At 46.9% G+C, this 25454-nt stretch overlaps 1 protein-coding gene across 1 annotated transcript; it reads left to right on the forward strand.

Annotated features, from left to right (window-relative positions):
* The first annotated feature begins 3067 nt into the window (after positions 1 to 3067).
* On the forward strand, positions 3068 to 16704 carry Hif1an (hypoxia inducible factor 1 subunit alpha inhibitor). Its single transcript, XM_006988166.4, has 8 exons — positions 3068 to 3290; positions 3526 to 3776; positions 6228 to 6376; positions 8716 to 8861; positions 9823 to 9929; positions 10311 to 10374; positions 10656 to 10766; positions 11513 to 16704. The coding sequence occupies exons 1-8, from the start codon at positions 3114 to 3116 to the stop codon at positions 11555 to 11557; spliced, it is 1050 nt and encodes a 349-aa protein (XP_006988228.1). The 5' UTR covers positions 3068 to 3113; the 3' UTR covers positions 11558 to 16704.
* Positions 16705 to 25454: the final 8750 nt, after the last annotated feature.

A 25454-nucleotide genomic window follows, 5' to 3' on the forward strand; every position in this document is an offset into this window, starting at 1 on the left:
AGCACTGGGTCATAGTCATGCACTACCCTAGCCAGTTTGTATAGTGCTTGGCAGCAAACCCAGGACTCAGTGCGTGCTAGCAAGCACTCTACCAACTGAGCTATATCACCATTCCTATCTTCTTACGTCTCAATGATGTCCTTTGGAACTCTGCTTTTATCATGAAAAATATCATGCTAAAGTCTGCCAAAAGGTTCTACTGTGAATATTGAGATGACCATGTGATATTTTTCTTCGATTAATAGATTACATTGATCAACATTTCAAATGTTAAATAAACCAGGCATTCCAAAAATAAGTTCCGTTTAGTTATGGTGCCTAAACCTTTTGGGGCATACCATATGTATGGTACTAGATTTGTTTTGCTGGGGACTTTTGTATGTGTATTCATAAGGGATATTGATCTGCTTTTCTTTAGCTGTCCTTATCTCATTTTGATAGCTGGGTAATGCTGGCCTCATAGAATGAATTTGGAAGCCTCCCCTCCTCCTCTGTCCCTGAGGATTGTTGTTAATTCTGTTTTAAGTGTTTGGTAGGATTCATCAGTGAATCCATATTGTTTTAGGCTTTTTTAGATGGTATTTAAAATTATTTCCTAATGTAGTTTTGATTGGGTCCAGTTAGATTTTTCTATTTCTTTTTGAATCAGTTATTATAGTTTGTGTTTTTACAGGAATTCCTCAATTTCATCTAGATTCTCTATTTTTTACATACACTTGTTGAGAGTACTTTATATATATTCTTTTTTTATATTTGTAAAGTCCAGTTTATGTTCCTGCATTCATTCCTGATTTTATTGATATGAACTTCCAGGTCTGATGTATTTTTAATTTCCAGTGTTATAAATTTATGTATTTGGAAACATTCAAACATTACAGATAAAACCTTGACTGCTGCCAAACTCCTTCATGGAATTAACCCTGTTATCAGTTGGTTATATAGTTTCTATGTAGCATAAATATATAATTAAAACAATGTATTAATTTCTGTTGCTGCATATTAAGTTAAATTTTGTTATAGTGTTCTTTAAACAAATCATAAAATTAGTAGCCCAAACAACACCAACTTATTATCTCACATTTCCCATGAGTATAGGTTCTAGTTAGTTGGGTCCACAGCTCAGGGTCTCACTACTCTGAAATCAGAGTGTTCCCCATGTCATTTGAGGCTCTGTATATAAGCATGAAGTTATTGGCAGAATTCAACTACTTGAATTTATAAGACTATGTTCCCCACTTTTTTGTTAGTCTTCCTCAGCTTGTAAAGAATTCACCTATTGCCAGGCAGCGGTGGCACAAGCCTTTAATCCCAAGCACTCAGGAGGCAGAGGTAGGCAGATCTCTGTGAGTTCAAGGCCAGCCTGGTCTACAGAGTGAGATCCAGGACAGCTAAGGCTGTTACACAGAGGAACCCTGTCACAAAAAAACAAAACAAAACGCAAATTCACCTCTCATTCTCTGACACGCGGCACATATGGTCCTTCAGGGCAAACCAGACAGCATGTGCTTTGGCTTCGAATCTCCACGACTTCTATTTCTGACCCATAAGCCCAGACTTAAAGGGCTAGAGAGATAATGTCAGCCCTACTCAAGATAGGTCTCCATTGTGATGGTCCTGAAATTGACTGGTTAGGGACTTTGACTATGTCTTTGCCATATAATGTGACCTGATTACAGGAGCACTACCCTGTCATGTTCACAAGTCTTGCTGTCATTTAAGGAGAGACTTAAACAGGACATACACATCATGGGGCGCAACTCTAGAACTATCTATCTAGTAAGCAAGCAAAGCAACTGATATGGTCTTTATAACCAGTGTACATTGTTTAAAAATGTGGATGTCTGTGGTTGAATAACATTGGTCTCATTGCAAGAATAGATTTAAGTAGGAGAAACGGTTACATACACAGAAAATTCAAGTGATACTAAATGAAAGAATTCTTCCCTTGGTTTTACTTTACTTTTTTTGTAAAAGAGAGAGAGAGAGAGAGAGAGAGAGAGAGAGAGAGAGAGAGAGAGAGAGATGGCAGCTTGCCACATTGCCTGGGCTGTCTCTGAACTTTTGAGTTCAAGTGATCCTCTTTCCTGCTTCAGCCTCTGGTGTGGTGGTATTTTCTTCCCCAAAATATTGTGCACCCTAATAAACTTATCTGGGGTCAGAGACAGAACAGCCACTAGATACAAAGGCTAGAAAATGGTGGCACTCACAGAAATCCCTCTGGATCTCTGTGTGTTCAAGGATACATTGGAAACAGCCAGGCATGGTGACTCACTCCTTTAATCCCAGAAAGCGAGCCTTTAATCCCTGGGAGTGATGGTAGAAAGCAGAAAGGTATATAAGGCATGAGGACCAGAAACTAGAAGCATTTGGCCTGGTTAAGCCTTTGGCTGGGTAAGCTTTCAGGCTTCTAGCAGCACAGTTCAGCTGAAAGCCATTGGGATGTGAGGACACAGAGGCTTCCAGTCTGAGGAAACAGGACCACCTGAGGAACTGGCCAGGTGAGGAAGCTGTGGCTTGTTCTGTCTCTCTGATCTTCCAGCATTTCACCCCAATAACTGGCCACAGGTTTGATTTTATTAAAAAGACTCTCTAAGATTCCTGCTACACTCTGGAGTAGCTGGAACTATATGTCCTTGGTCTTCCCTTGATTCTGAATGAATTCAGCTTGCCATTTATCATACGCCTAAGCTTTCAGGATAGCTTTACCCAAGATCTATGTGATAATTGGTTTTTCTGATTCCTTAAGTGGGTCTAACGTTGGCTTCTCTCTGCATCCACGAGAGCGAAGTTTAAAGCTTAATTACATTTGTCGTCTTCCTTGCCTCTGTAGGCTTGAGCATGCCAAGGAAGCAATATTTTGTTAGTCTCATTAATATTTTTAATATTTGGTTAATTATTAGTTAGTACCTTTTCTGAGGGACTAATTAGCCAAGAGTGGAGCCTAGACTGTAGTGCTGCAGGTGACCGTAGGGGGCGCGCCTTCAACCAAGGGCCTCACCTTCTTAAAGGGTCTGGACCGGTTTCTCTTGCAGCTCATCTCTATGGTGTCCGTTGTGGCTGCTTCCGGAAAGGGCGGGGCTTCTGCTTCCGGTGGGGCCGTCTCTAGAGCAGAGATGGCGGCGACAGCGGCCGAAGATGCGGCCTCTGGCTCTGGAGAGCCCCGGGATGAGGCGGAAGCTCCGGGCCCCGCCTGGGATGAGTCACAGCTACGAAGTTACAGCTTTCCGACCCGGCCCATCCCACGTCTGAGCCAGAGTGACCCCCGGGCGGAAGAGCTGATCGAAAATGAGGTGGGGGGCGGGGCTGCGGCCGGGGGGTGGAGGAGGAAGGGACCCAGGCATGGGGAGAGGGGGGAGCCTGACCCGGTTGTGGACTGAGACCTACGGGGCGGGAAGGAGAGATGATGGTCTGTCAGGAGTGCTCGGCAGGAGAACTGTTGTGAATTTGATAAGTACAGATACCGTCGAAGAGAAATCATTAGCTCCTCGGAATTACTTCATTGATTTTTCTGATGTTCTTGCTTAGGAGCCTGTGGTGCTGACCGACACAAACCTTGTGTATCCTGCTCTGAAGTGGGACCTAGAATACCTGCAAGAGAATATTGGCAACGGAGATTTCTCTGTGTACAGTGCCAGCACCCATAAGTTCCTATACTATGATGAAAAGAAGATGGCTAATTTCCAGAACTTTAAGCCAAGGTCCAACAGGGAGGAAATTAAATTTCATGAGTTTGTTGAGAAACTACAGGACATACAGCAGCGTGGGGGAGAAGAGCGGTAAGTTGCCCAGTGAGTAGAATTAGGGGATCTATGTTCCTGTACTTGTTTGAAGGTGTGGTGGAATTGGGTGAGAAGAGATTGGTGTCGCCAGCATCTGGGTTCCATTACTGACCGGATGGATATTCTGCTCTACTATCCTGTCAGGGCTTTGAGCTCTTGGTGGTTCTTTGTAGAAGCGTGAAGGATGAGAATAGCATTAGCCTTAAACTGTGAATCTAATTTCTTATCTTAGGTAGTGAGAGTGACAGTTACCTTGCAGGGTCAGACAGATGAAAGGCAGGCTTGAATGTGTCTAGGCAGAAAGTCTTAACGAAGCTGAAGGCATACATCCTGTTTGAAGTAAGAAGTCAGTGCATGGGTGTTGGTTTTTTGTTTCGGGTTTTGGTTTGGTTCCGGGGAGGGGGGGGGGCAGGGTCTTACTCTATAACCAACTGGCCTGGAACTTGCCATATAGACCAGGCTGGCCTCAAACTCACAAAGATCCTTCTGCCTCTGCCTTGAGTGTTGGGATTAAAGGCGTGTATGAGTGTTTGCCTGTGTGTTTGTCTTGTGCACCGTGTATATTCAGTGCCCATGGAGGCCAGAAGGAGGCACCCCGGCAAGTGGAGTTACAGACAGTTGTTAACTGTCACGTGGGTCCTGGGAACTGAACCCCAGTCCTCTCTGCAGGAGCTCTTACCTGCTGGGCCTAGTCTCTAGCCCCTTCTGACTTCTTCTTTTTTTAATTTTGTTTACTTATATTTTATGTATGAATGCTCTGCATGTACACCTGCATGCCAGAAGAGGGCATCAGATCCTATTATAGATGATTGTGAGCCACCATGTAGTTGCTGGGAATTGAACTCAGTGCTCTTAACTGCTGAGCAATCTCTCCAGCCCCGCTTACGAGTTTTAAAACACACACACACACACACACACACACAATGATTGCTTGTTGGACTTAGCCCTGAAATTGACAGTTTGCAGTCTTGGTTCTAGAATACTGTCTGGAGACCGCTCATGCAGAAAAATGAAGTAGTTTGTTATGATTTGGGGCTAAGGGATCTCAGGATCCTTTAGCTTTGGGAAGATCAGAACAGATTGCTTGTTTTGTACCGGTGACCAAAAATCACTTGGGAGAGTGATTCTTTCTTCCTCTTGGTTTTTATCTCCACTTCTGAGGACAGCCCAGCTATATAGGTTCCAGTCAGTCCCACATTGTAAAATTGTCCCTGGAGAATATCTTTTGCTGAGTACTTAATAGTGAGTCACTGTCCTACATTGGAATGGCCATGTCTGGAGTCTCCTCTCTTGACTCTCTTTCTGACTTCCTGTCAGCAGTATGTCCCTAAGTGAATAGATTTTAAATGTCTGGGCCAGTGAGGTGGTTCAGTGGGTGAAGGTGCTGAGTTCCAAGCCTGCTAACTTGAGTTCCTTCCCAAGACCAGCATGGTGGAAGAAGAGAACCAGCTCCCACCAATTGTCCTCTCCCCTCCACATGTGTGCTGTGAGATAGTTGAGCTTTTACTATTCAGTTGTCATAGGAGTATTGCTTCTATTCATTTCGGAAAGTGTCTCTAACTCTTTTTGTTTTGTTTTGTAAATATGTATATTACAGCCAGGCATGGTGATACATGCCTGTAATCACAGCACTCGGGAGGTAGAGGCAGAAAAATCAAGAATTGAAGGCCAGCCTCTTATTATAAGAGAGTTTTGAAGGTTCCTTGTAGCTAGTTTTTCCAAGTTGCTGAGATTTCTAATTCATTGTGTCATAACTGTTAGAATTTGAAGCAGTGAAGTTCCTTGTTTTTCACTCTCATGTGCGTTTGTCTAGGATCACATCATCTTGTTGATTCTTGGACACAATTGTCCCAGTAGTTACAATCTGGAATTGCAGTTGGATGTAGTAAAGAGAAAAATGGGGTAACGTGGACTGTTATTAAAATTGTATCTGGAAGCAATACAAGTCCCTCTGTGGACATTTCATTGATCAAAGAAAGTTAAATAAGACTGTCTTACGTGGGCATCAAAGAGTTAACTTTCCACAAGGAGGGACTGGTAGTATGAACAGTGTTAGAATCAGCCACAGTGCTCATCAAGGGCCAAAGGAACTGTGTCAGATCTTGAGAGTCTGAAAGAAGTCAGATTCATCATAGACTGTGTGGATAGGCTTCCAAGAAACTAAATTGTATGAAATTTCTCTGTGTATGCACGTTCTTAAATGAGGCCTTCAATTCTTAGGTAATATGTACTGTGACCCAGAAGGTTAAGAATCTCATCCTTAAGAGCCTGTTGTGGAGCAGAGCTCAGACAGCGAGAAAGAGTTCAGCTGTGAACCGTGTTGAAGTCTTCCATGACTACAGCTGTTCTCTGTTGGGAATGTAGTAGCAGATCTGAGCTTCCAAACAGAGGTCATACCAAGGACTCATCTCACATACTGATGGTTTTTTTTTTCCCTTGGGGATATAGGTTGTATCTGCAGCAAACGCTCAATGACACCGTGGGGAGGAAGATTGTCATGGACTTCTTGGGTTTTAACTGGAACTGGATTAATAAGCAACAGGGAAAACGTGGCTGGGGGCAACTGACCTCTAACCTGCTGCTCATTGGCATGGAAGGTAAGAAATGCTTCGGAAAGCATGGCTTTACATCATGCAGACCTGATTTCCGATCCTGTCTCCTCCACTTACTAGCTCCATAACTTTGAACAAGTCACTGAACTTTTTAATGCTGCAGCCCCCTCATCTGCTGAGGAACAAGATAGATCTTATAAATAGCTACCAAGATTAAATGAGATAATGTATATTTTAAGTCTCTTGAGTAATGTCATGCAGTCTTTTTTGTTTGTTTGTTTGTTTGTTTGTTTGTTTGTTTGTTTCGAGACAGGGTTTCTCTGTGTAGCTTTGGAGCCTATCCTGGATCTCACTCTGTAGACCAGGCTGGACTCGAACTCACAGAGATCCACCTGCTTCCTCCTCCTGAGTGCTGGGATTAAAGGCGTGTGCTACCATGCCTGGCAGAAACTATTCTAATATGCTAAAACTTTATCTCTTAAATATATATTTATGGGGTTGAAATTGAAAGGATATAAATGGATTTTAGCCATCAGTCTTCTCCCTTTACTCCCAGTTTCTCAGTTTCCCTCTCTAAAGGCACTTCATGGTATACTAGTTTGTGTATCTTGCTGGGAATTTTAAAAACACATAAATAAATATGTAAAATGTGTTCTGAGTTTTTTAATGGTCTGTAAAATTTTAATTTTATGTGTATAATGTTTTGCCTACATGCATGCATGTGTGTGTATATGCACCATCTGTGTACATGGTACAGGTGGGCATCAGAAGGGGGCAATGGATACCCTCGACCCGGAGTTAGGATGGTAGTAAGCCATCATGTGGGTGCTAGGAGTCGAACCCTGGTCCTCTACCAAAGCAACAAGTGCTCCAAACCGCTGAGCCAGCTCTCTAGCCCCTTGTTTTTTGTTTTGAGTAGAAGTGTCTAAGTGCTGGTCAGGAGAAGGAACACTGCTTGCAGGACAGGATTATTATTTTTCTTTTCCAGCACCAGCTCAGTGCTGGGCCATCAAGAGCTGTGTAATAAGTGGTGAGTAAACTTCGTTGAACAAAGAAACAGAATAATTATTTGATACCATTGACCTAATTGAGCTCCTCAGTCTTCTTTTGTTGGTATTTCCTCAGGTTTGGATGGTTGATAACATAGTAAATAGGTTTCCCACAGTGCAGCTTATGAATTGATAACTTATCTGCTTCTCTAAAACCAAGTTTTGGCTCTTTAGAAAGAATATAGTTCTGGTTTCCTTGATTCTGAGTTAATCCCATTGCTTTCCTTTCCTGTGGCCAGGTGCAGGGAAGCAGCTGCCTCTGGTGGAGATGTGAGGGCTCTGTTGTTTGAGGATGCACTTGGACTGTCAGCACTAGGAAGACAGTTGTTTTGGCATACTTCGCTAGCCTGCAGGATGTTTTGTTTTGTTTGTGGCGAGGTTTCACTATATACTCCAGGTTGTCTATGAACTTACTATGTAGCTCAGGGTAGCCTCAGCAGTCCTGCCCCGCCTCCCTAGTGCTAGGGTTACAAGTATGTACCACCATGTCCATCTGGGAATGTTTTCTAAACTCAGAGATAATATAGAATATACAGATGTGACCTTGGGTATACAGGAATAGATGGAACGTGCATTATGGCAGAACTAATCCAAGGTAACAACGTGTGTGTGTGTGTGTGTGTGTGTGTGTGTGTGTGTGTATTTAAACTTGTGGTGCTGGGAATTGAACGTAGGCCCTGTGCTTGCTGGGCAAGGGCTGTACCACTGAGCTGTCCCAACCATTTTAAAAACATTTTCACTAAGTGGTCCCTGCTGGCCTTGAAATTATGACCTTCCTGCTTTAGACTCTTAAGTAGCTGGAATTACAGGCCTGCACTACAAGGCCTTGGCAAGGTGGCATTCTAAGCAATGTCTCTTAAATTCTACGACCCATTCTTCAGTAATCTTTCTCTCATTGGGTCAGTAGCCTCAGTGAGTCCCAGTGTTGCTCTGCGTGGTGCTGTGTCCTATCGGTGTGGTGAAGTGAGAGCACCATTGAGAGCCTTTGGGCTCCAGAAGCAAAGTGAGTAGTTAGCACCGGAGTGGACTGTGTGCTGTGGTACCAGTCCCGCCAGTTGTCTCTCATGGTTGCTGCCAGCTAAGGGCATCAGCCACCATTGAGGACAGTCTACTTAGCTGATGTCTTACCCAGTGATGGTTGTTAGAGTTTACTGCTCAAAATGTAATACCTGGTTTACTGAGAGTTGTAATGGCAATTTCCTAATCCTGTTTCAGATTTAATTTAACTTTTAGCTGGGGGGCCAGCTAGACTTCACTCCAGCACTAGGCTCTGTCTGCATTTCAGCTGTGTGGTAGAGCCACTACCTCAGCTAAGAAAATGTCTTTTTCTTACAGGAAATGTGACACCTGCTCACTATGATGAACAACAGAACTTCTTTGCCCAGATAAAAGGCCACAAGCGTTGCATCTTATTCCCTCCAGATCAGTTTGAGTGCCTCTATCCATACCCTGTCCATCATCCCTGTGACAGGCAGAGCCAGGTGAGCTTCTGTGGTCTGAAGAGGGGGTAGAGCTCTAGATTCTAAGGGCGCCTTTGAGACCGGAGGCCGGAATACTGTTGCTCTTCCCTTTGCGGGTATGGCAGGTCAGCATTACTGACTGGTCTTGCCTTACAAACAAGGCCAGAGAATCATTTCACAGTGTAGCCCCCATGTTCCAGGCTCCTGTAATAATTCCCAGATATTTGTAAGTATAAACAGAGCTAATTGTTGGGGGGCAAGCTCCATCATTAATGTTGGTGGACTCAGATCACTTATTTATTTTTTGACTCAGTTTCATCAAAATATGAATGCCTCCACTGACTTTAATAATTGTTTTCTTTTATCATGTATGCTACTTCTTTTTGATAGGGAGATAGGTAAATAAAATATTTTCTGTGTATGAGTGTTTTGCCTGCATGTATGTATGTGCACCATGTGCATGCCTGGTGCCTGTGGAGGTCAAAAGAGGACGTTGGATCCCCCGGAACTGGAGTTCCAGAAGGTTGTGAGGCTACCATGTAGGTGCTGGGAACCAAATCTTGGTCCTCTGCAAAAGCAGCAAGTGCTCTTAACTGCTGAGCCATCTCTCCAGCTCCCTGGACATCCTCTTCTTGAGGAGAAAGATGCCTTACTACTTCATGTAGGAGTCTTCTGGTTAGGATTTGTTTGGGAGAAAATATTTGGAAAGGTTTGGGTGACAGATGAATCCTAACTCCTCATATCCTAAGGCTTTTGAGGAGCTTTTCAGAGCTCAGGAGCACTGAAGTCTAGAATTATTTATCGTGTAACAAATGAGCATGGACTTCCTTAAGTTGTTCTCTGAGAGGGGCAGTTAATAATATCCATTGTATCTTCTGGATACAAACTCTGAAATCATGTTTTAAGTCTCTTTCTCTTTTTTTTAAAGCTGCCATAGCAAGCAATCACTGGACTGATCTTTTTTCTTTTTCTTGACCCTTAGGTGGACTTTGACAATCCTGACTACGAGAGTTTCCCCAATTTCCGAAATGTGGTTGGTTATGAAACAGTGGTGGGCCCTGGTGATGTTCTGTACATCCCAATGTACTGGTGAGGAGGCTAGGGATGGGGCCTCTTGGGAATACTTTCTTTCCTGTTCCCAGAAAGCTTTATCTGTGTCCCTTCTCAGTTGTGGCAGGATTAGCTTGCAGGAAGATTAGCATGTCCAGACATGAGCATACTCAGCCTGGAGGACCACTCTGTCTCTTAAGAAAGGAAGACAGTTGCTTAAGTCCAGAGAGATCTGTATTCCCTGTATCCTCCTCTCCAATATTTGGAGACAACGCCACAGCCACTAGCCCACTGTGTGTCTTACAGGATTAGCATCACGTTCCTGTCTTTACTATTTCCCTTAGCTGGACTACAGTCGTTTTCCATCCTTGTCCTGGAAAGTAAACAGGAGCCTCTTTGTTTTTCTTTTCTTTTTAATAGGTGGCACCACATAGAGTCATTACTAAATGGGGGAATTACCATCACTGTGAACTTCTGGTATAAGGTGAATATTGGTAGGGTTTTGTTGTTGTCGTTACTGATATACACACACAGACATTTACTTTATTTGTGTCTGTATCCATATGGAACGGGAACTGGGCCTGGGGTGAAGTAGGCATAGTGTAGTGAGTGGTCTTGGCTGGGATGGGGTTGTTGGTTATCCCTGGGAGTGACCTGCAGGGAGATGGAGAGGAATGAACTGAACTATTATTTTAGAAGAGGATATGGTACTAGAGCGGACAGCCTGTGTTAAAGGTATTTGCTGAGCTAATGCTTCCTTTGTAGGGGGCTCCTACCCCTAAGAGAATTGAATATCCTCTCAAAGCTCATCAGAAAGTAGCCATCATGAGAAACATCGAGAAGATGCTTGGAGAGGCCTTGGGGAATCCACAGGAGGTAAGGGTTGGTGACATTCTCTGGAGATCCCCTTGTCTCAGTAGCTGCTGTCCTCTTCATTGACTTTGTATATTTAGGAAATCTTGTTTTCTGATGAGAGCTGGGCATGACTGGTGGATCCATTATAATCCGTTCCATGCTAGTAGTAATGTCTGCCTTGGGGCATATGTGCCATCTGGGGACCCCTGAGAGGATTTTTCTGGAATGGGAAGTGTATAATAACGCAGCTCCTTGTGCTCTCCCAGCTGGGCCAGGGCTGTTGTAGGTAGTGTTGAGTCCTGCTTCTCACCTAGGTATATCACTGGCCCATCAGGTAAAAGAAGGAGGTTTGAATTTTAGTTGCCTTACCTCCTCCCAGTGGTTAGCCTCGACATCAGAGAGGCCTTGAGAGCACCAAGACTAATGCAGGTGGCCTTCGTTAGAACAGAAGCATTTCAAGTTCTTGAGGCGCATCGGAGAAACTGCAAACACACTTTGAGGTGTTGGGGGGTTACTGGCTCCTCAGACCATCTTCTGTCTGATGGGTGTTGCTTATAGATAGATACACAGGGTATTGTAAAAGGGGAGGGAAAATAAAATGGACCTCCAAAGGGTCATGCCCTAGAATACTAAGTTGATAGTCAGGAAACTTGATTAGAGCCTTTACAAGGTCCAGTGATCATGCGTCCTTGTCCATGACTGAATATTGACTGTCTCCAGAATCAGGAGACAGGCGGTTCTGATGGGCTCCTCGTGTCTCTTTACAGGTGGGGCCTTTGTTGAACACCATGATTAAAGGCCGTTACAACTAACCTGCAGAGGTCAAGGCCTCCTGCCGGGGGACCGCTAGCTCGTCCACATGCTTCGTTGATGAGGACAGGACACTCCAAGCACTAGTATTGCACGCTGCACTTAATGGACTGGACTCTTGCCATGGCCCTGGAGGCAGGTGTTTGGGGCGAGGCAGGGTAGTTGACTCCACTCCCATTTGGAAAGTTTTCTCACACTTGCCTCTTGAGCCCCAGAACCTTCCCTCTTCACCCCCCTAAAGTCCTGCATCAGTGTGTGGAGTCCCAGCTTCTGGTTGTCATCATGTCTGTGTTAGTCTGTCAACCTCAGGGTGTGTGTGTGTGTACATGTGTTCATAAGCATGTGTATACACACACATGCATGTATCTGTTCCTTGTTCCTCTTCCTGGGTCAGGATATCACTTCTGGCTCTCAGCTCCTGTCTCCTGAAGCCTCAGTGCCTCAGCCTGAGAGAGGAGATGCTCCTGTATCCCTACTACATTTGGGGTGTGGTGCCAGAATGAATCTGCTCATCAGTCTGCCTCTGGCAGTTTTTGTAGCGTAGTCAGGCTACAGGCCAGGTAGCAATAGCTGCTGGGTCCCTAATGGGGACACTGAGAAGGAGCCTTGTCTTTGGGAGCCAGATAGCTTTCTAGTGGATGAGGATTAGATAGGGTTCCGGTTGAGAGCTACAAACTCAAGCCATACATAGAAGGAAACCTTGGGAACCTAAGATCAGAGGATTGTGCGTATGTTCCAAACTACAGACACACGCAGCTGTTCTTTCAGTACCAGCTCTTGCCCCTTTGCTAGGCATTGAGGGAGTTCTCCTAGCTCTGACTTCTTTGGGCTCCAGGGGTATGAACTTCTGCATGTGTGTGTACACATATGCACACGTGTGTGTGTGTTCACACTTCCCACCCTTCTTGCTTACCAAGGTTCTTTACTGCTTACCTTGTCCAATGTGACAGGGCAGTGTGAACCCCAGATACTGCCTGACTTAGCCTCTAGCTTTTGAACTCGGATTTTAGCCATCCTATCTTGGTCAGATCTCACTGCAGCCTACCTAAAGCTGACTGGCTTGAGCCTCCAGGTCGTCTGTCTTTCCCTGTCCAGGCCACATCCCCTGCACCTGCTGAGCTTCTTGGCTGAGTAGATGAAATGGGATCAGACTTAGGCAGCTAACTCAGTACCTTTCGTCCACCTCAGGGCAAGGGCAAAAGTGTCCTCTTGCCTCTTGGAGCCAGCACTTCTGCCAGACCCAGCACAACGTCGTATGCCAGCTAGTGTAGGACGGCTGGTGGAGGGCGTGGGGATAGAACCCGCTTTTCTGTTGGTAGCTATTTAGGGAGCCCTCCTCAGGGCTGCAGCTTACAGCTGGGCAGCGCAGTGTTACACAGCAGAGTGCCATCGTTCACGTTTGCTCAGAGGGAATGGGGCCCCTGCAGTTTGGCAGAGTGGTGGCCCTGTGTCCACTTACCTCAAGTCCCTTCTCCTTCATCTTGTTCTCTAAAGTCTGAGTTGGAAGTCTAATTTTCGTCCCTTCTTCCCCACTTTTTTACTCCCATCCCCCTGAGTTTGACCTCTAGTGTCTGAGCTGTGGCTCTTAGCCATGACGTTCAGCTTACAATGCCCCATGGACTGAGAAGGTGCATGCATATGCCTGTGCATACCTGTGTATGTATTTTGGGGAGGGGTCTTTTGTCCCCCATTCTGGGGGCTTTAATGCAATGTGGGTGTACAGACCTGGAACCTTCTCAAGTATAGCTCTTCAAGTACAGCCAGTGCTGGGCAGTGTGACTGTAGTAAACTCCATGGCCTCCATCTCTTCTGGGAACAAGGAGGGCAGCAGGAAGACAGGCCAGGGCAGGCTCTTGTCTTCGTTCTCAGCAGGTCTGTCTTCCCGCCTCCGCCCTTAAAGGTGCTGGCATGTGCAGGAGGGAACCCTTCATGGTACTGTGCCTCATACAGCTCTGATCTAGGGTGGCTGGGGGCAAGGAGAGAGAAGGTCAATTTTGGGACGGTGGCAGGATTGGTCTTGATGCTGGTATGATGTGATAGCTACCTGATCTTAGACACCTGGTGTGTGCCTGTTGCCTTTAGCTCTGTCCCCCACAGTCCTGCATGGTGGCTTCTCCCTCCCTCGATGAAGAAACAGCCCAGAGCGGATGAAGCGTGACAGTCAAGGTCACACCAGTCTGCTTGGCTGGAACCCACCCTACCCTGCTCCTCCCTCATTTCTTCTGAACCTTTCCTCGGTCCTCTTCCTAGTCAGTGTGCAAGCAGGCTCAGGCAAGAGGGTGTGGAAAGCTGAAAGCCTCTGGAGGCTCCAGCTGGAGACATGGAAGCTGGAAAGCCATCTTAACTGTAGAGGAGTGAGATCTGCTGGGGAGAGGGGTACTGTGTACCCTTGAATGTAGGTCCCATAGCTCCTCTCAGCATGCCTCAGCTTCAGAGTTGAAGTAGTTCTAGATCACGGGATTCATGTTCCGCTGTGTCTCTTCCTCCTGGAGATGAGATGCATGTTCTTCTCTCACCTAGGTTAGTGCTGTTTGGGTTCACACTCGGCTTGAGCAGAGGAAACAGTGCTGCTGCAGTGTTACCCATTCTAACCCGCAGCATGGGAGTCGGGTGTGCCAAGGAAGGTGGAGACTTGGGCTTGTCTAGGGGTCAGCCATGTTGCAAGATCCCATTTTTATACCAGCACTGCAGTGAAAACTACTGTTTTGTGAAATCAAATATTTGCTGGGGGGTTGGAGTTATGGGGTGGAGGAGGGGCTCTTCTGGGCATCAGTTGAGCAGATGCCCAGGATGCCTGGGGGAGACCAGCTTCCCCTACAAATCAGAGCTCTAAATTACAAGGTTTTTACCAACGCGAACAGTTGGGGGAAGTCGTCTGCTCTCATTTGCGTAATGGTTTCTGTCACTGGTGATTAGACACAGGATGAAGGAAAAGAAATTTGACAATTAGGAATGAGCCATCATTAATCTGAATCTGTTAGGAGACGGAGTGGGGAAGGATCCTTACTAGTGGGCCAGCCCAGGATGGGGAGACACTCCCTATCTCTGACCCGCAGTACCTTCTGGGCCAAGTACCCTTTTGGAGTTCCCACAAGTGTGGGTGGAGCTTGCATGCTTTCACAGGCTAGGAGTCCAATCCCAGCTTGAGATGGACTTAGAAACAGACATCATTCTGCATGAGCCAACAAAGTTAAAGATAGATAAGTAAGTATTAAATACAAGCCCTAGGGCAAGGACTAACAATAGGGTGGTTTTGGTGTGTGCTTACTGTTATTTCTGTAATAGTCAGCACTGCTGGTCTCCCAGCTGTGGCCAGCACTTCCGGTTGTACAGGACACCTGCTCTTTATCAACCCTAGGCACGTCCGGGAATTGGAAAGGAAACATCTGAAAGTAGGGAGCTGAGATCTGGGCAAGGTGGGCACTGTTAGAGGAAGAGGATGGGACAGCATGGGGCTCCCGGGAAGATACTTACCCTTCAAGCCGCTCAGCAACGTTGACTTACTCTGCATGAATACATCTGTGGCTGTGGGGACATCGAGGTTCCTGCCTCCAAGACTAGTGACACAGTGACATGGCTAACTATTAATGAGGTGTGGAGAATCCAGCTTAGATCTTCCGGTGTCCCTGATTTACCTCATTGTTCACTCTCTGTCCCTTAGATGCCTAAGGCAATATCAGTCTGCACCAAGAAGTAGTCCTCATGCTTAGTGTGTCCCTCAGACCCCAGGCCCTCAAGGATTAGGATGGGTTTCTGTCTCCTTCACAATGTGAACTTCCCAAGGATGGTGCTATCTCACTCCTTGGTAAGTTCCCTACCTCTGTTGTCTTTCACCCTTCAGAACTTGGTGCAGAATTGAGCAAGGGCTACCAGCAGCGACCCTCTGACCAGTTTTTCTAGATGGGGTAGGTGTGGGGATGGATAGAAGTAGCTCAGGTTCTGTAGAGAGGCCCAGGCCTTTCCTGTTCCTACCTGTTTCTCTTGGTGTCCTCTTAATGCACCTCTAAATGGGTCTTTGGGCTTGCTCCTCCCCAGGCTTTCAGTGACCTCTTTACCAAGGCTATTCCTCAGAGAAACTCTGGTTACAAGTGCTGGACTGCTTGGCTCTAGGGTCTGTCTCCACAGGGTTCTCCCTGTTCCCTCTTCATTTCTGACCTCAGGTAGCTAGCTCCATTGACTTGTCCCTGGTTAGTCTGTGTTCTGTCTGCTCTTGCCATTCCTTTGTCTTTACATGCTGGTTCAGCTTGTCTCAGTCTGCTGGTCCTTTTCTGCCTGTCCTTCGGTCAGCTCTGTTTAATTAAAGGTCCATGGGGTCCTGAGTGGAGCCCAGCTGATTACTTTGGGACACTTCTGGAGGAATAAAGGCTCAGAAACTGGTGTCCTCAAGGCCCATGGGCCTGCAAGTGGTGATGCCTTGGAGACAACTGGGGAGGGACCTCAAAAGGGAAAGGACTTGGAGAGGAGAGACCACTAGAAAGAGGCCAGGCTTGGGAACCAGGCTGGAAGGAGTGAGCTTGTGCTTCCATCGAATGTGCTCTTGTGCCTTAGGGTCCAGCAGTTCAGGGATGAGGGACATTTTCTGAATGTCTCCTAATTTCTCTCAGGTCTTTGGCTCAGTGTCACCAAGTTTGACAGAGCCCTGCGTTCCAGAGGTTGCTAGAAGGGAGCAGCATATTGAGTAGGCTGGTGTCGAGAGTGGAGGCCTCCTTGAGGAAGGCTGCAATGGTAGGGATCTCAAGAGAGGGACCCAGTGGTCAGCGTATCACCGGATGACACTCCATTCCTCCAAGAGAATAAGTACAAGAACTGACTGAAGAAGTCAGTTTAAAACTGCCCTCCCTCCTCACCTAAAGTCATTTTGGGAAGGAATGTGTGTCCTTTAACTTTCAAGGGGAAACAGTCCAGTGTTTAAAAGCATGCATTTTGGGGTCTGGTACACATTTCTAGCTTGCTACTTACCAGCTGGGTTTGACCTTGGTTGATTCTTTTAACCGCTCTGAGTCTCGTTTTCCTTTATTATAATAATATGTGGGGTGGGGGGTTGAAAATATCTACCTCAGGGTTGCTGGATTAACTGAAATAATGTCTGTAAAGCTTTAGCACAGTGCCTGGCAAGCACTTAATAAATGGCTGTGGTGGTGGTGGTTTATAGTATGTGACTTATTTGAAAAACTTGCCTCCAGTGATGTATAACAGATTTCCAATGACCCATCCTCTTGGTACCTAACTCCAAGCCACTTCTGCCTGGTCAGCTAGACTCCTGTTCATAGCAGCCTGGGCCCTGGGGAGATGCCCTCAGCTCTGAGCACCTCACTGACAGGCCAGGGGAGCTCAGTGGCTCCCCATTCCCCCTGGAGAAGCTCCTGTCCCTCACATACTGAGGCACTGGCACAGATGTGAGCACCCACCTCCACTCATACCAGTACCTCCCTGGTGGGCCACTTCTGACTGTCACAAGGTCCTGTCATCACTCACATCTGAATTCCTTGGAAGAGAGTATAACAGCTGAGGCCCCTTTGGTTCACTTTATGCCATTCAGTGTGTTTAAATTACAAGTATGCTAAGTGGCAGAAGGAATGAAAATTGTGAAAAATGAGTGGGTATTAATAGGTACTGTTTGTTAAGTGCTCTTGTTCAGGCACCATACTAGTCCCTTGTCCTGAATGCTTTAAGTTTGGAGGGACGGGAGTTAAGGATGCATAAGGACAAGCACCTGACTCAACTTGGATACTCCCAGAAGGGTAGGCCTTCTGCAGGAAGTGATACAGCCTGAGCTGGTGACTGGAAGACAGGCTACCCAGGGGTTGCAGGAAAAATAGAAGGCCTGATTCTGCCCAGGTTGCCCTTGCCTAGTCCAAAGGGTTTGCCATGAGTCACTCCAGGGAAAGGACCAGGTAGGAATACAGAAAGAATAAAACCCCTTGGTTAGTCCTGGAAATCTGGAAATCTGTTTGGTTGCTGCCCCACACTGGTCGTGAAGGGCAGATAGATTTGGAGTGCCCCGCTGTCCTCACATGCAGTCTAGCCTCTGAGCAGACCTTGTGAAGAAAGTGTTGACTTGAGCCTGAGGTATTCTTGACTGGGTGGGAGTCTCTGTACCACCCCTAGCTACCACATCCCTTATCTCATGGTGCCAGACTTGGGTGATCCCCTCATAGCACTCAGCCTCTCAAGGCTCTGGCACCAGCCCCATGGGGGAAGATGCCTTATGCCAAGCCATCCCTCTGGGCTGCAGGGCATTTAGAGTGACCTTGCAGTCACCTCTTTCTGTGTGACTCTGGCCCTGGGCCTTGGCTGGCTTCTCTATTGCACCAGCCAAATTTACCGGCTTCTTCTGTTTGCTTAAGACCTATTCACTTGCTCATTAAGGTCAATCCTGTCTTTGAGGGAGCTCTGCACATTAACCCAAAGTCAGTACATAGGTGGGGGGTAGGGGACTAGGTTTTTACTCCGTTTGAGTATATAGTGTGTAGTGCAGTGTAGGAGAGAGGCTGAGAATGAAGAGTCCATACTGGGTCTACCATTCTGCATGACTCGGGGGAAATGACAGACTGGCTGGACTTGATCTCTTCGTAACTCTCACTTGGTGAGAGTTACACAAAACAAGGTAGGTGAAGAAAGGCTTAGCAGAAGGATGATCACGGTGAGAGCTCAGCCGTCCTCCTTAGCCTCCAGGGGTCAGCCTTCTGTCCTTCCCAGAGTCTACCTCTTCTCCATCCAGCTTCCCAACTAAGGGCCTATGTCTAGTCTTAAGATATGCCTGGTTGTCTGCACCTGAGCAGGGCACAGGTGTGAGCATCCACCCCTGCTCAAGATTCCCTTCCCCTTGCCAGTGACTTCAGCTTTAACAAGAACCTTATCACCACAGAATTCATTTTCTACAACATAAAAATACAGAACTGTGAAGTCAAAATATATTAGACCTATTTTTCTCACTCCAGGAATAAAGGGAGTTGCTTAAAGGTTTTTATTAGCTGGTGACAGCAGTCGGGCTGGATGGAGACACTCATGTGTGCATTGTGTCACAATAGGGCCGCGGTGGTGCAAACCAAGTTGTCACAGGCTGTTGTGCTAGTCTGCAGGCAGATTGCCACAGGCCAGAAGGTGTTGCCTCTGCACATCTTTGCAATTTCACTTCTGTTACTTGAGCAAAACTACTTTATAGTCAGCATGGCTGTTCTCACAAGGACTTGCTTGGTGTACTGATGTGAATGCTTTGGACACGATTTGTGAGTTTGAATTCCCACTTAACCACTTTCTAACTCTAAGCTTAAGTAAGGTGACATCTCTGGGCCTCAGCTTCTTCCTGGTGTGGCTGTGAAATCACAGGTAGCTTGCAACATGGAGGGTTTGTCAGGCTAGCTACAGACTCAGCTCAGGGTGAGCACTAGGGGAATGTGTTGATTATGGAAACTATAGTGTTTTGCTGGTGCATGAAGAAAAACTGCTGATAGCAGAGTTTCCTGACTCTACCCTGATTCTCCAGGTACAGTTCCCCGAGAATTCACAGAAGAGTGAAGAAAGCAAAAATGGAGAAGAGAAGGTGGTGGTGGGGACCGGGAATCCAAAAGGCAGGGCTGGGTCAAAGAGGGGTCCCGCCAGGACAAGACCTGGGGTAAGAGTGGAGACCTAAACTGTGCTGCTGTGTCAGCCGCACAACAGAGGAAGGGGCGTGCACGCGCGGTCGTGTGTGTGTGTGTGTGTGTGTGTGTGTGTGTGTGTGTGTGTGTGTGTGTGTGTGTCCTGCAGCTGAGTGGAAGAACTAAAGCACAGGGTAGGCGACTAGTTAGTCTTGCTGTGCCTTAGTCCTCCATCTTTAAAGTCGCCAGAGTTGGTGAAAGTGTTACATAAAATGAGCGCTGTAAAGACTCGATCCTGAGATGTTCCTGACAGTGAGGCTTTAGGGGAGCTTCTGTAGAGGTGGGCTACAGAAAAACGTTCAGACAGTTTCAGATTGCAATTTGTCACGGTCATAGCTGGAAATCAGCAAGGCAGCATTTCATCAAAATACCATCATTCTGCCACATTTGACTGGCTGGACTTTTCTTTAAGAACTAAAAGCAGTGTATGCAAGAGACCCTTTTGAAGTTGTGTAGACTAGGTCTGAATCTTGGTTTTACCTTTGCCTTACTTACATTGCCTGTCAATTCGCTGTCTCTGAGTTTGAGTACTTCAACAGGTGCCATCATGTGGCTACTAGGAATGAATGAGACAAGTGAGATTTTTTTAACTTGGTGCCTGGTGCCCACTAAGTGCTCAGTAAAGGTTAGTTTCCTTTCCTCCTTTGGAGGCAGCTGGTTTGTCCAGCAGAGGAGGGAAGACTTGGTTGTTCATGTCTTAGCATAAACAGTGACAGCTTTTCCTCTCTTTTATGGGGAGATCTAAGGTCCCAAGGGAGTCAGAACAGTCACTGGGGCTTGGGGTAGAACTCCACAGTATTGAACGTGGGGTTCTCCCAGTTCTTGTGGGGATAGGGTGCATACAGTAGACCTAGAAGTGAAGTCTTGAGAAAGAGGGTACCAGCGAGTGCTGTAGGGAAAGACAACAGAACAAAGGGGCCGAGGCAAGAGAAGTGTCAGCACAAGTGTGGGGACTGTGACCACAGGCCAAGGCCGGGAGATCCACAGCCAGCCAGGCTTCATCTGGACATCTCAGACGTGGTGATCTACGGAGAGAAGAAATAAAAAGCAGGCATTATCAAAGTGGGAAGGTGTTTTAATTATTTTCAGAGTCAAGAAAGTGCACCAGTCAAGATGTTTGGTAAATCACCTAAGTTGGGTTCTAGACTTAAGTGAGCGGGCACAACCAGGTGCAGGAGAATCAGCCCAGCATGTGGACTGACGGCCAGCTTTGTTTGTGACAGGAACCCTGCAGCTGTGCTTTACACGCCCATACATAGGAGTTTTGGGCTCCTTCAGAATTCTGTCGGTGCCGAACCAAAGTTTCTGACTATTTTGCAATCTCAAGCATCCAAACAGTAGCCCCAGGTACATGGGGGACTTCCTTGCTTCCTTACTAGATAAGCAGAATGTGATGGAGGCCTCAGAATGAAGAGTAAGCCCATTTAGGTGTATCAAACCCGTATCATTACTGTTCACTTCAAATAATCTGTAGGTTTGGGGATTTTTTGGGGGCTTTGATTTGTGTTTTTTCTTGAGATTGTCTCGTAATGTAACTCAGGCAGACTTTGAACTCACTCTGCCCTACTGCCTCAACCTTTAAGTCCTGGCATAATAAGTATGTATTATCACATGGCCTCTCAATTTGTGTTTTAAGTCCTTGACATGTGGGAAAGAGTTTAAGATAAGCTGGTTTGCTATGTAATGCCAACATTTAAAAAGTACTGAGTATTTAAAATGACTTTTAAGCTTAAGTCTCACTTGTTTTTGTGTAGTTTGGGGACATTTAAAATAACTAAGATTTGCCTTAAATCCTTAGGAAAGTTAGTTGGGGTCAGATAAATGAAGTACTTAAAGAAATCAAAGATGGGTGTGGTGGCACATACCTGTTACCCCAACATTTGGGCAGCTTTGCTGAAAGGATTAGGCCCCCTGGGCTATAGCAAGACCTTGTCTCAAACAAAACAGAAAATAAACACATCAAATATATTTGCCATTTTTATACTTAAAGGAGTCTAAATGTAATTGGGACTCTGTTTTAAAAGCAAATAAACTCAGAGACTTGTAAGCCAAACTTAAAAGCTCACAGGAAGAACGAGAGCTTGAGCTAACTCCTGAGCATTTGTTTCTGTGGAGTAGAAAAACTGCCCCCATGGCACAGAACGCTCACAGCAAGGCTTCAGTGTGTGTAACTCGGCCTTTCCAAGTGCCAGGCAGCTGGCAGCGAAGAGAGGACTACCACTGTCAGTCAGAGCAGGTGTTTTGTTTAGCTAATAGCTGCTTTAAAGGTCTTTAAAAATGAATAGGATTAAAGGTTGAAATCCCCATTTAAAAAGGTTTCTGACTTCTCTGGAAAATCAGCCAATCTAATGACAATCAAGTCAAGGTTCCTACATGACAGCAGTTGGCTGGAGCTGAGCAGCTTCTGTCTGTTCCCCAACCCCATCCATGTTCATTCCAGTGGTCAGTCTCCATTCTTCATTATTGGACCTGCACACCTGGTTTGTCTCGTGTGACCTGTGTGCCCCAGATAGATGCTTGAGAGTGTGACCTCTGAACTGAAGGCGCTCTGGGCTTCCTGACAGCTGATAATGTTTAGCCAAGGATGAAGGCCCAGGAAGAGAGCAAGCCCTGCTCTCCTCTCCGCTCTCATTGTCTCCAGCCTGGCTGCCTTGGTGTCTCACCTCCATCCCGTATAGAAATGTGAGAAGATACCTAGCATAGTGCTGCTCCATTCTATGACTAGGTAGTGTGCTGTCCCTGACCTTACCAGTTCAGTGGACTTCTGGTCACCTGCCTGGTTGATGCAGCCTGACTGGACTGAGAGTTAACAGGCTTTCACTTCAGGAAGCTCCTGGACCTCCCGGCTCTTTCTAGGCTTGTGAATCCCCTGCCTCCGTCTCCATCATCACAGCCCACTGTACTACCTAGTTTAGAAGGCAGGCCACGGGAGCCTTGGGAGTGAAGAAGTGGGTTTGGAGGTGCTGGATAGGTGCCAACTGCCATTTAAGGGACAGCTAGTAGAGGGCTTTTAGTGTGTAGACAAGGGGGGCCACTGCGCAGGTGTAAGTAGAGAGGTCTCAGGGGTGCAGAGAGAGGAGATGAAGTAGCAGACCCAGGATATAAAATAGCAAGGATCCTCCAGGGAGATGCGGAAGCTCAGAATCGTGCAGGAGGGCCACCGTTGGAAGTCTACAATCCCCTGAAGTTATGACTGAACAAAATGCCTTGGAGGACATAAAGAGGGCAGGTGTGATCCCGAGGCAAGAAAACTCTCCAAAGCAACTGACAGAACCCCATGTTGTCTGTAGATGTGGCAGCTACATCTGAACTAAATGGCCACGAAGCTTCGGTGAAGAGTCAGATTCACTGAGAGTTGATTAATGGATCCACATTAGTCTGGAGTGAGGGAAGTCTCCAGAAGTATACCTTAGGGCTCAGTCCAGGCCTGTGTCCTGTCTGACATTTTTATTGACAACTGACCGAGGCAGCAGGTTCATCAGATTTGCAGGTGACAGAGCTAGGAGGTAGGAGGGGCAGTTCATACTTTGCATGAAAGAGTCAGGATTCAAAACGATTTCAGCAGGCTGGAACACTGGGCTGGAACCAACAAGATTAAATTTAACAGGGATAAATGTAGAGTCCTGCACTTAGGTTAAAACAAAATCAATGACATAAGTACTGGATAGGGGGGCGGACCCAGCTTGACAGCAGTTCTCGGAGAGAAGACCTGGGGGGGTGTAGTTGACTGAAAGCTCAATATGAGTCAACTGTGATGTGATTACTAAAACCCTAATATAATCATGCGTAGCATTAACCAAAACAACAGCCAGACAGAGGAAGGGGTGTGTGCCACTGCTTGCTGGGATGGTCGGCCACCTCTGGAATACAGAGTCTAATTTTATGATCATTGATTTTGTTCTGTTTTTTAAGGGTGGGTGCAAATGAAGGAATTCAGTTGATAGGCAGCCAGCAGGGCAATGAGCATGAAACTGTCAGAAGCTTGCCTGAGGCTCTGGGGTGCTGAGATGTTTAGAATGCACTGTGACTCCCACCAAGGTGACTGTACCTGAAGCACTTTCCTGAGATTTAGAAGAAATAATGAGAGCCTGCATTCTCTTACTTCCTTTGGGTAGACGTGTCAGGGTAAGGAATCAGAAGGAAGTGTAGGAGGCAATAGGCGGGAGGAAATCTGGACATCTCCAACATGCTCCCTTGGGCCGAGCCGCCCCTGATGTGGCCACGGTGTGGCGCACTTGCTCCATGCAGGGATCCAGAGCCAACGGGTGGAACTGTGCTATCCACACTGCCCACTGTGGGGAGCCCTTGAGCCCCACTCTACACAGGCCAGCCAGGCCTGAGATTTCTGTGTGACAAGAAGACAAAAGTCTGGAGATGAATCCACAGCCAGGCACTCATGGACTCTGGCTGTGGCACCTACTGGCCCCATGCTTCCCGGTCTGAGCTAATTTTCTCGTGGCCTGTTTTCTGTTCTGGAGAGTGACCCAGCATGCCAGGGTCACTCTTCTGACTGGAGAGTCTAGAGATCAGGAGTTCCACAGTGGTGGTGTCATGGAAGGCCCTACATTTGGTCACTGACAGGCCATGAGGCTGGCACTGGTTTACCTCAGCTCGGTTATGTCTTATCATGGAAGTTGGATAACACACTGCCAAGGAATTCACAGTCTTAGAAATGAAAAGTCGTCACCCATAGCAAGGCCTGAGGAAACGGGAGTCTCCAGAGGAGGGGCTTAGAAATGTGGATTTCTATCCAGTTACATCTGAAGAATCACTTAGCAGTCTGACTCCTCACCAGTCTCCCAGCTGGTTCTGATGTCCTCTGACCACATTTTCTCAGAGCCCAGCTGGGCACAGTGTGGCCATCCTGAGTCTGGGCTGGCAGAAGGAACACAGGCGTGCTTTCCAGGTAACTAGCCAAATGGTGGGGAGGAAGGTAAGTCTGGGTGTGGGGACACAATCTCCCAAGGGATGTTTGAGCCCCGAGAGAACAGCCGTAGAGGAACTTGGCTGTGGGCACCCAGAGTGGGGACACTTGGTAGTAAGTGATGGTGCTAGCGTTGAGTGTAATGAGCTGTTGAAAGAGATGCGGTCAGACTGTATTCGGTGAGAAGGAGGGAGAGAGTGGAACTGAAAGTGGGGAGGAGTACATGGGAGGACCGAAAAGGAAGGTTTGCTAGACCCTGCTGGTGCCAGGAGGACTGCAAAAGGAGATTGCCATGCTCCGTGAAGCCCCACGGGGGCAGCCATTCATTGTGATTTGTGCCGAGGCCTTGAGCCTCAAGATACTGTTTTCTGGACCAAGGGGACAGGGATGCTCCTGAGTATCTAGGGGAACTTACCTGGTTCCCTGAGAGTATGAGCGAAGCTGAAGTGTGTGTGTGCTGGAAGGTTGACTGACGTGAGATTTCCAAAAGCCTCCTCCTGGGTTTCCTTACAGATTCCAGGCAAATGAATCTGTTTCCAAGGCTCTCTCATCACCTCTGCCCAGCCACTCCTGTATCATTTTACTTTCCTAGTTTTTTGTAGGGCTCACCTCCCTGAAAGAAGAGCACTCCTGTAAGCATTTGATGAACACATCTGCAAACTGACAGCACCTTCAAGAACCTCTGAAGACCTGTGCAGGGGAACATCCTGGGAAGAACCCTCAGTTTCCTGATCATTGACCAACGGGGCTTGCATACAAAGAGAACTTGCACACCCTCTAAACAGTCACCCCAGCTTAGTCCTAAGAGTAGATGCCCAACACTGTGTACCTCTGCGGATCCCAGAGTGACGGGTGGGAGGTGAGATGCACACATCACCCACAGAAAAGGGAGGCACAGTGGTCCAGTAGAGAAGTCCTGGGAGTGTGCTGACAAAGGCGAGACAGCAGCAAGCCTACGAAAGACTCCAGGGGCTGCAGAGACTTTAGGAGTCAGGCAGCCCAGGGGGAGGCTAGAAGGGTTAGAGAGGAAGTGCTGGAGTTGCTGAAAAGGGGAACCTGGGTGGGAGTCAGAGAACCAACCCTGCCATGTTGCCAGTAGGATTGGGGGACTGTAGGGTGGGACATGGTTGGACAAGGAAGCATGGTCTGCCTCACCGCAAAAAGGTAGGACCAGTGTATATGGCCAGAAGCTTGGGCTAGAGAAGAACAAGGGGGTGGTGCGAAAGGGCCCCTGCTTTGTGCTGAGTGCTGTTCTATGTTACTAATTCTCAAACGCCCGTGAACCAGATGGCAACTTATTCTGACCAGTTTACAAATGAGGAAGGTGAAGTTCAG

The sequence above is a fragment of the Peromyscus maniculatus genome, chromosome 1 (genome assembly GCF_049852395.1).
Source record: "Peromyscus maniculatus bairdii isolate BWxNUB_F1_BW_parent chromosome 1, HU_Pman_BW_mat_3.1, whole genome shotgun sequence".
NCBI lineage: Eukaryota > Metazoa > Chordata > Mammalia > Rodentia > Cricetidae > Peromyscus > Peromyscus maniculatus.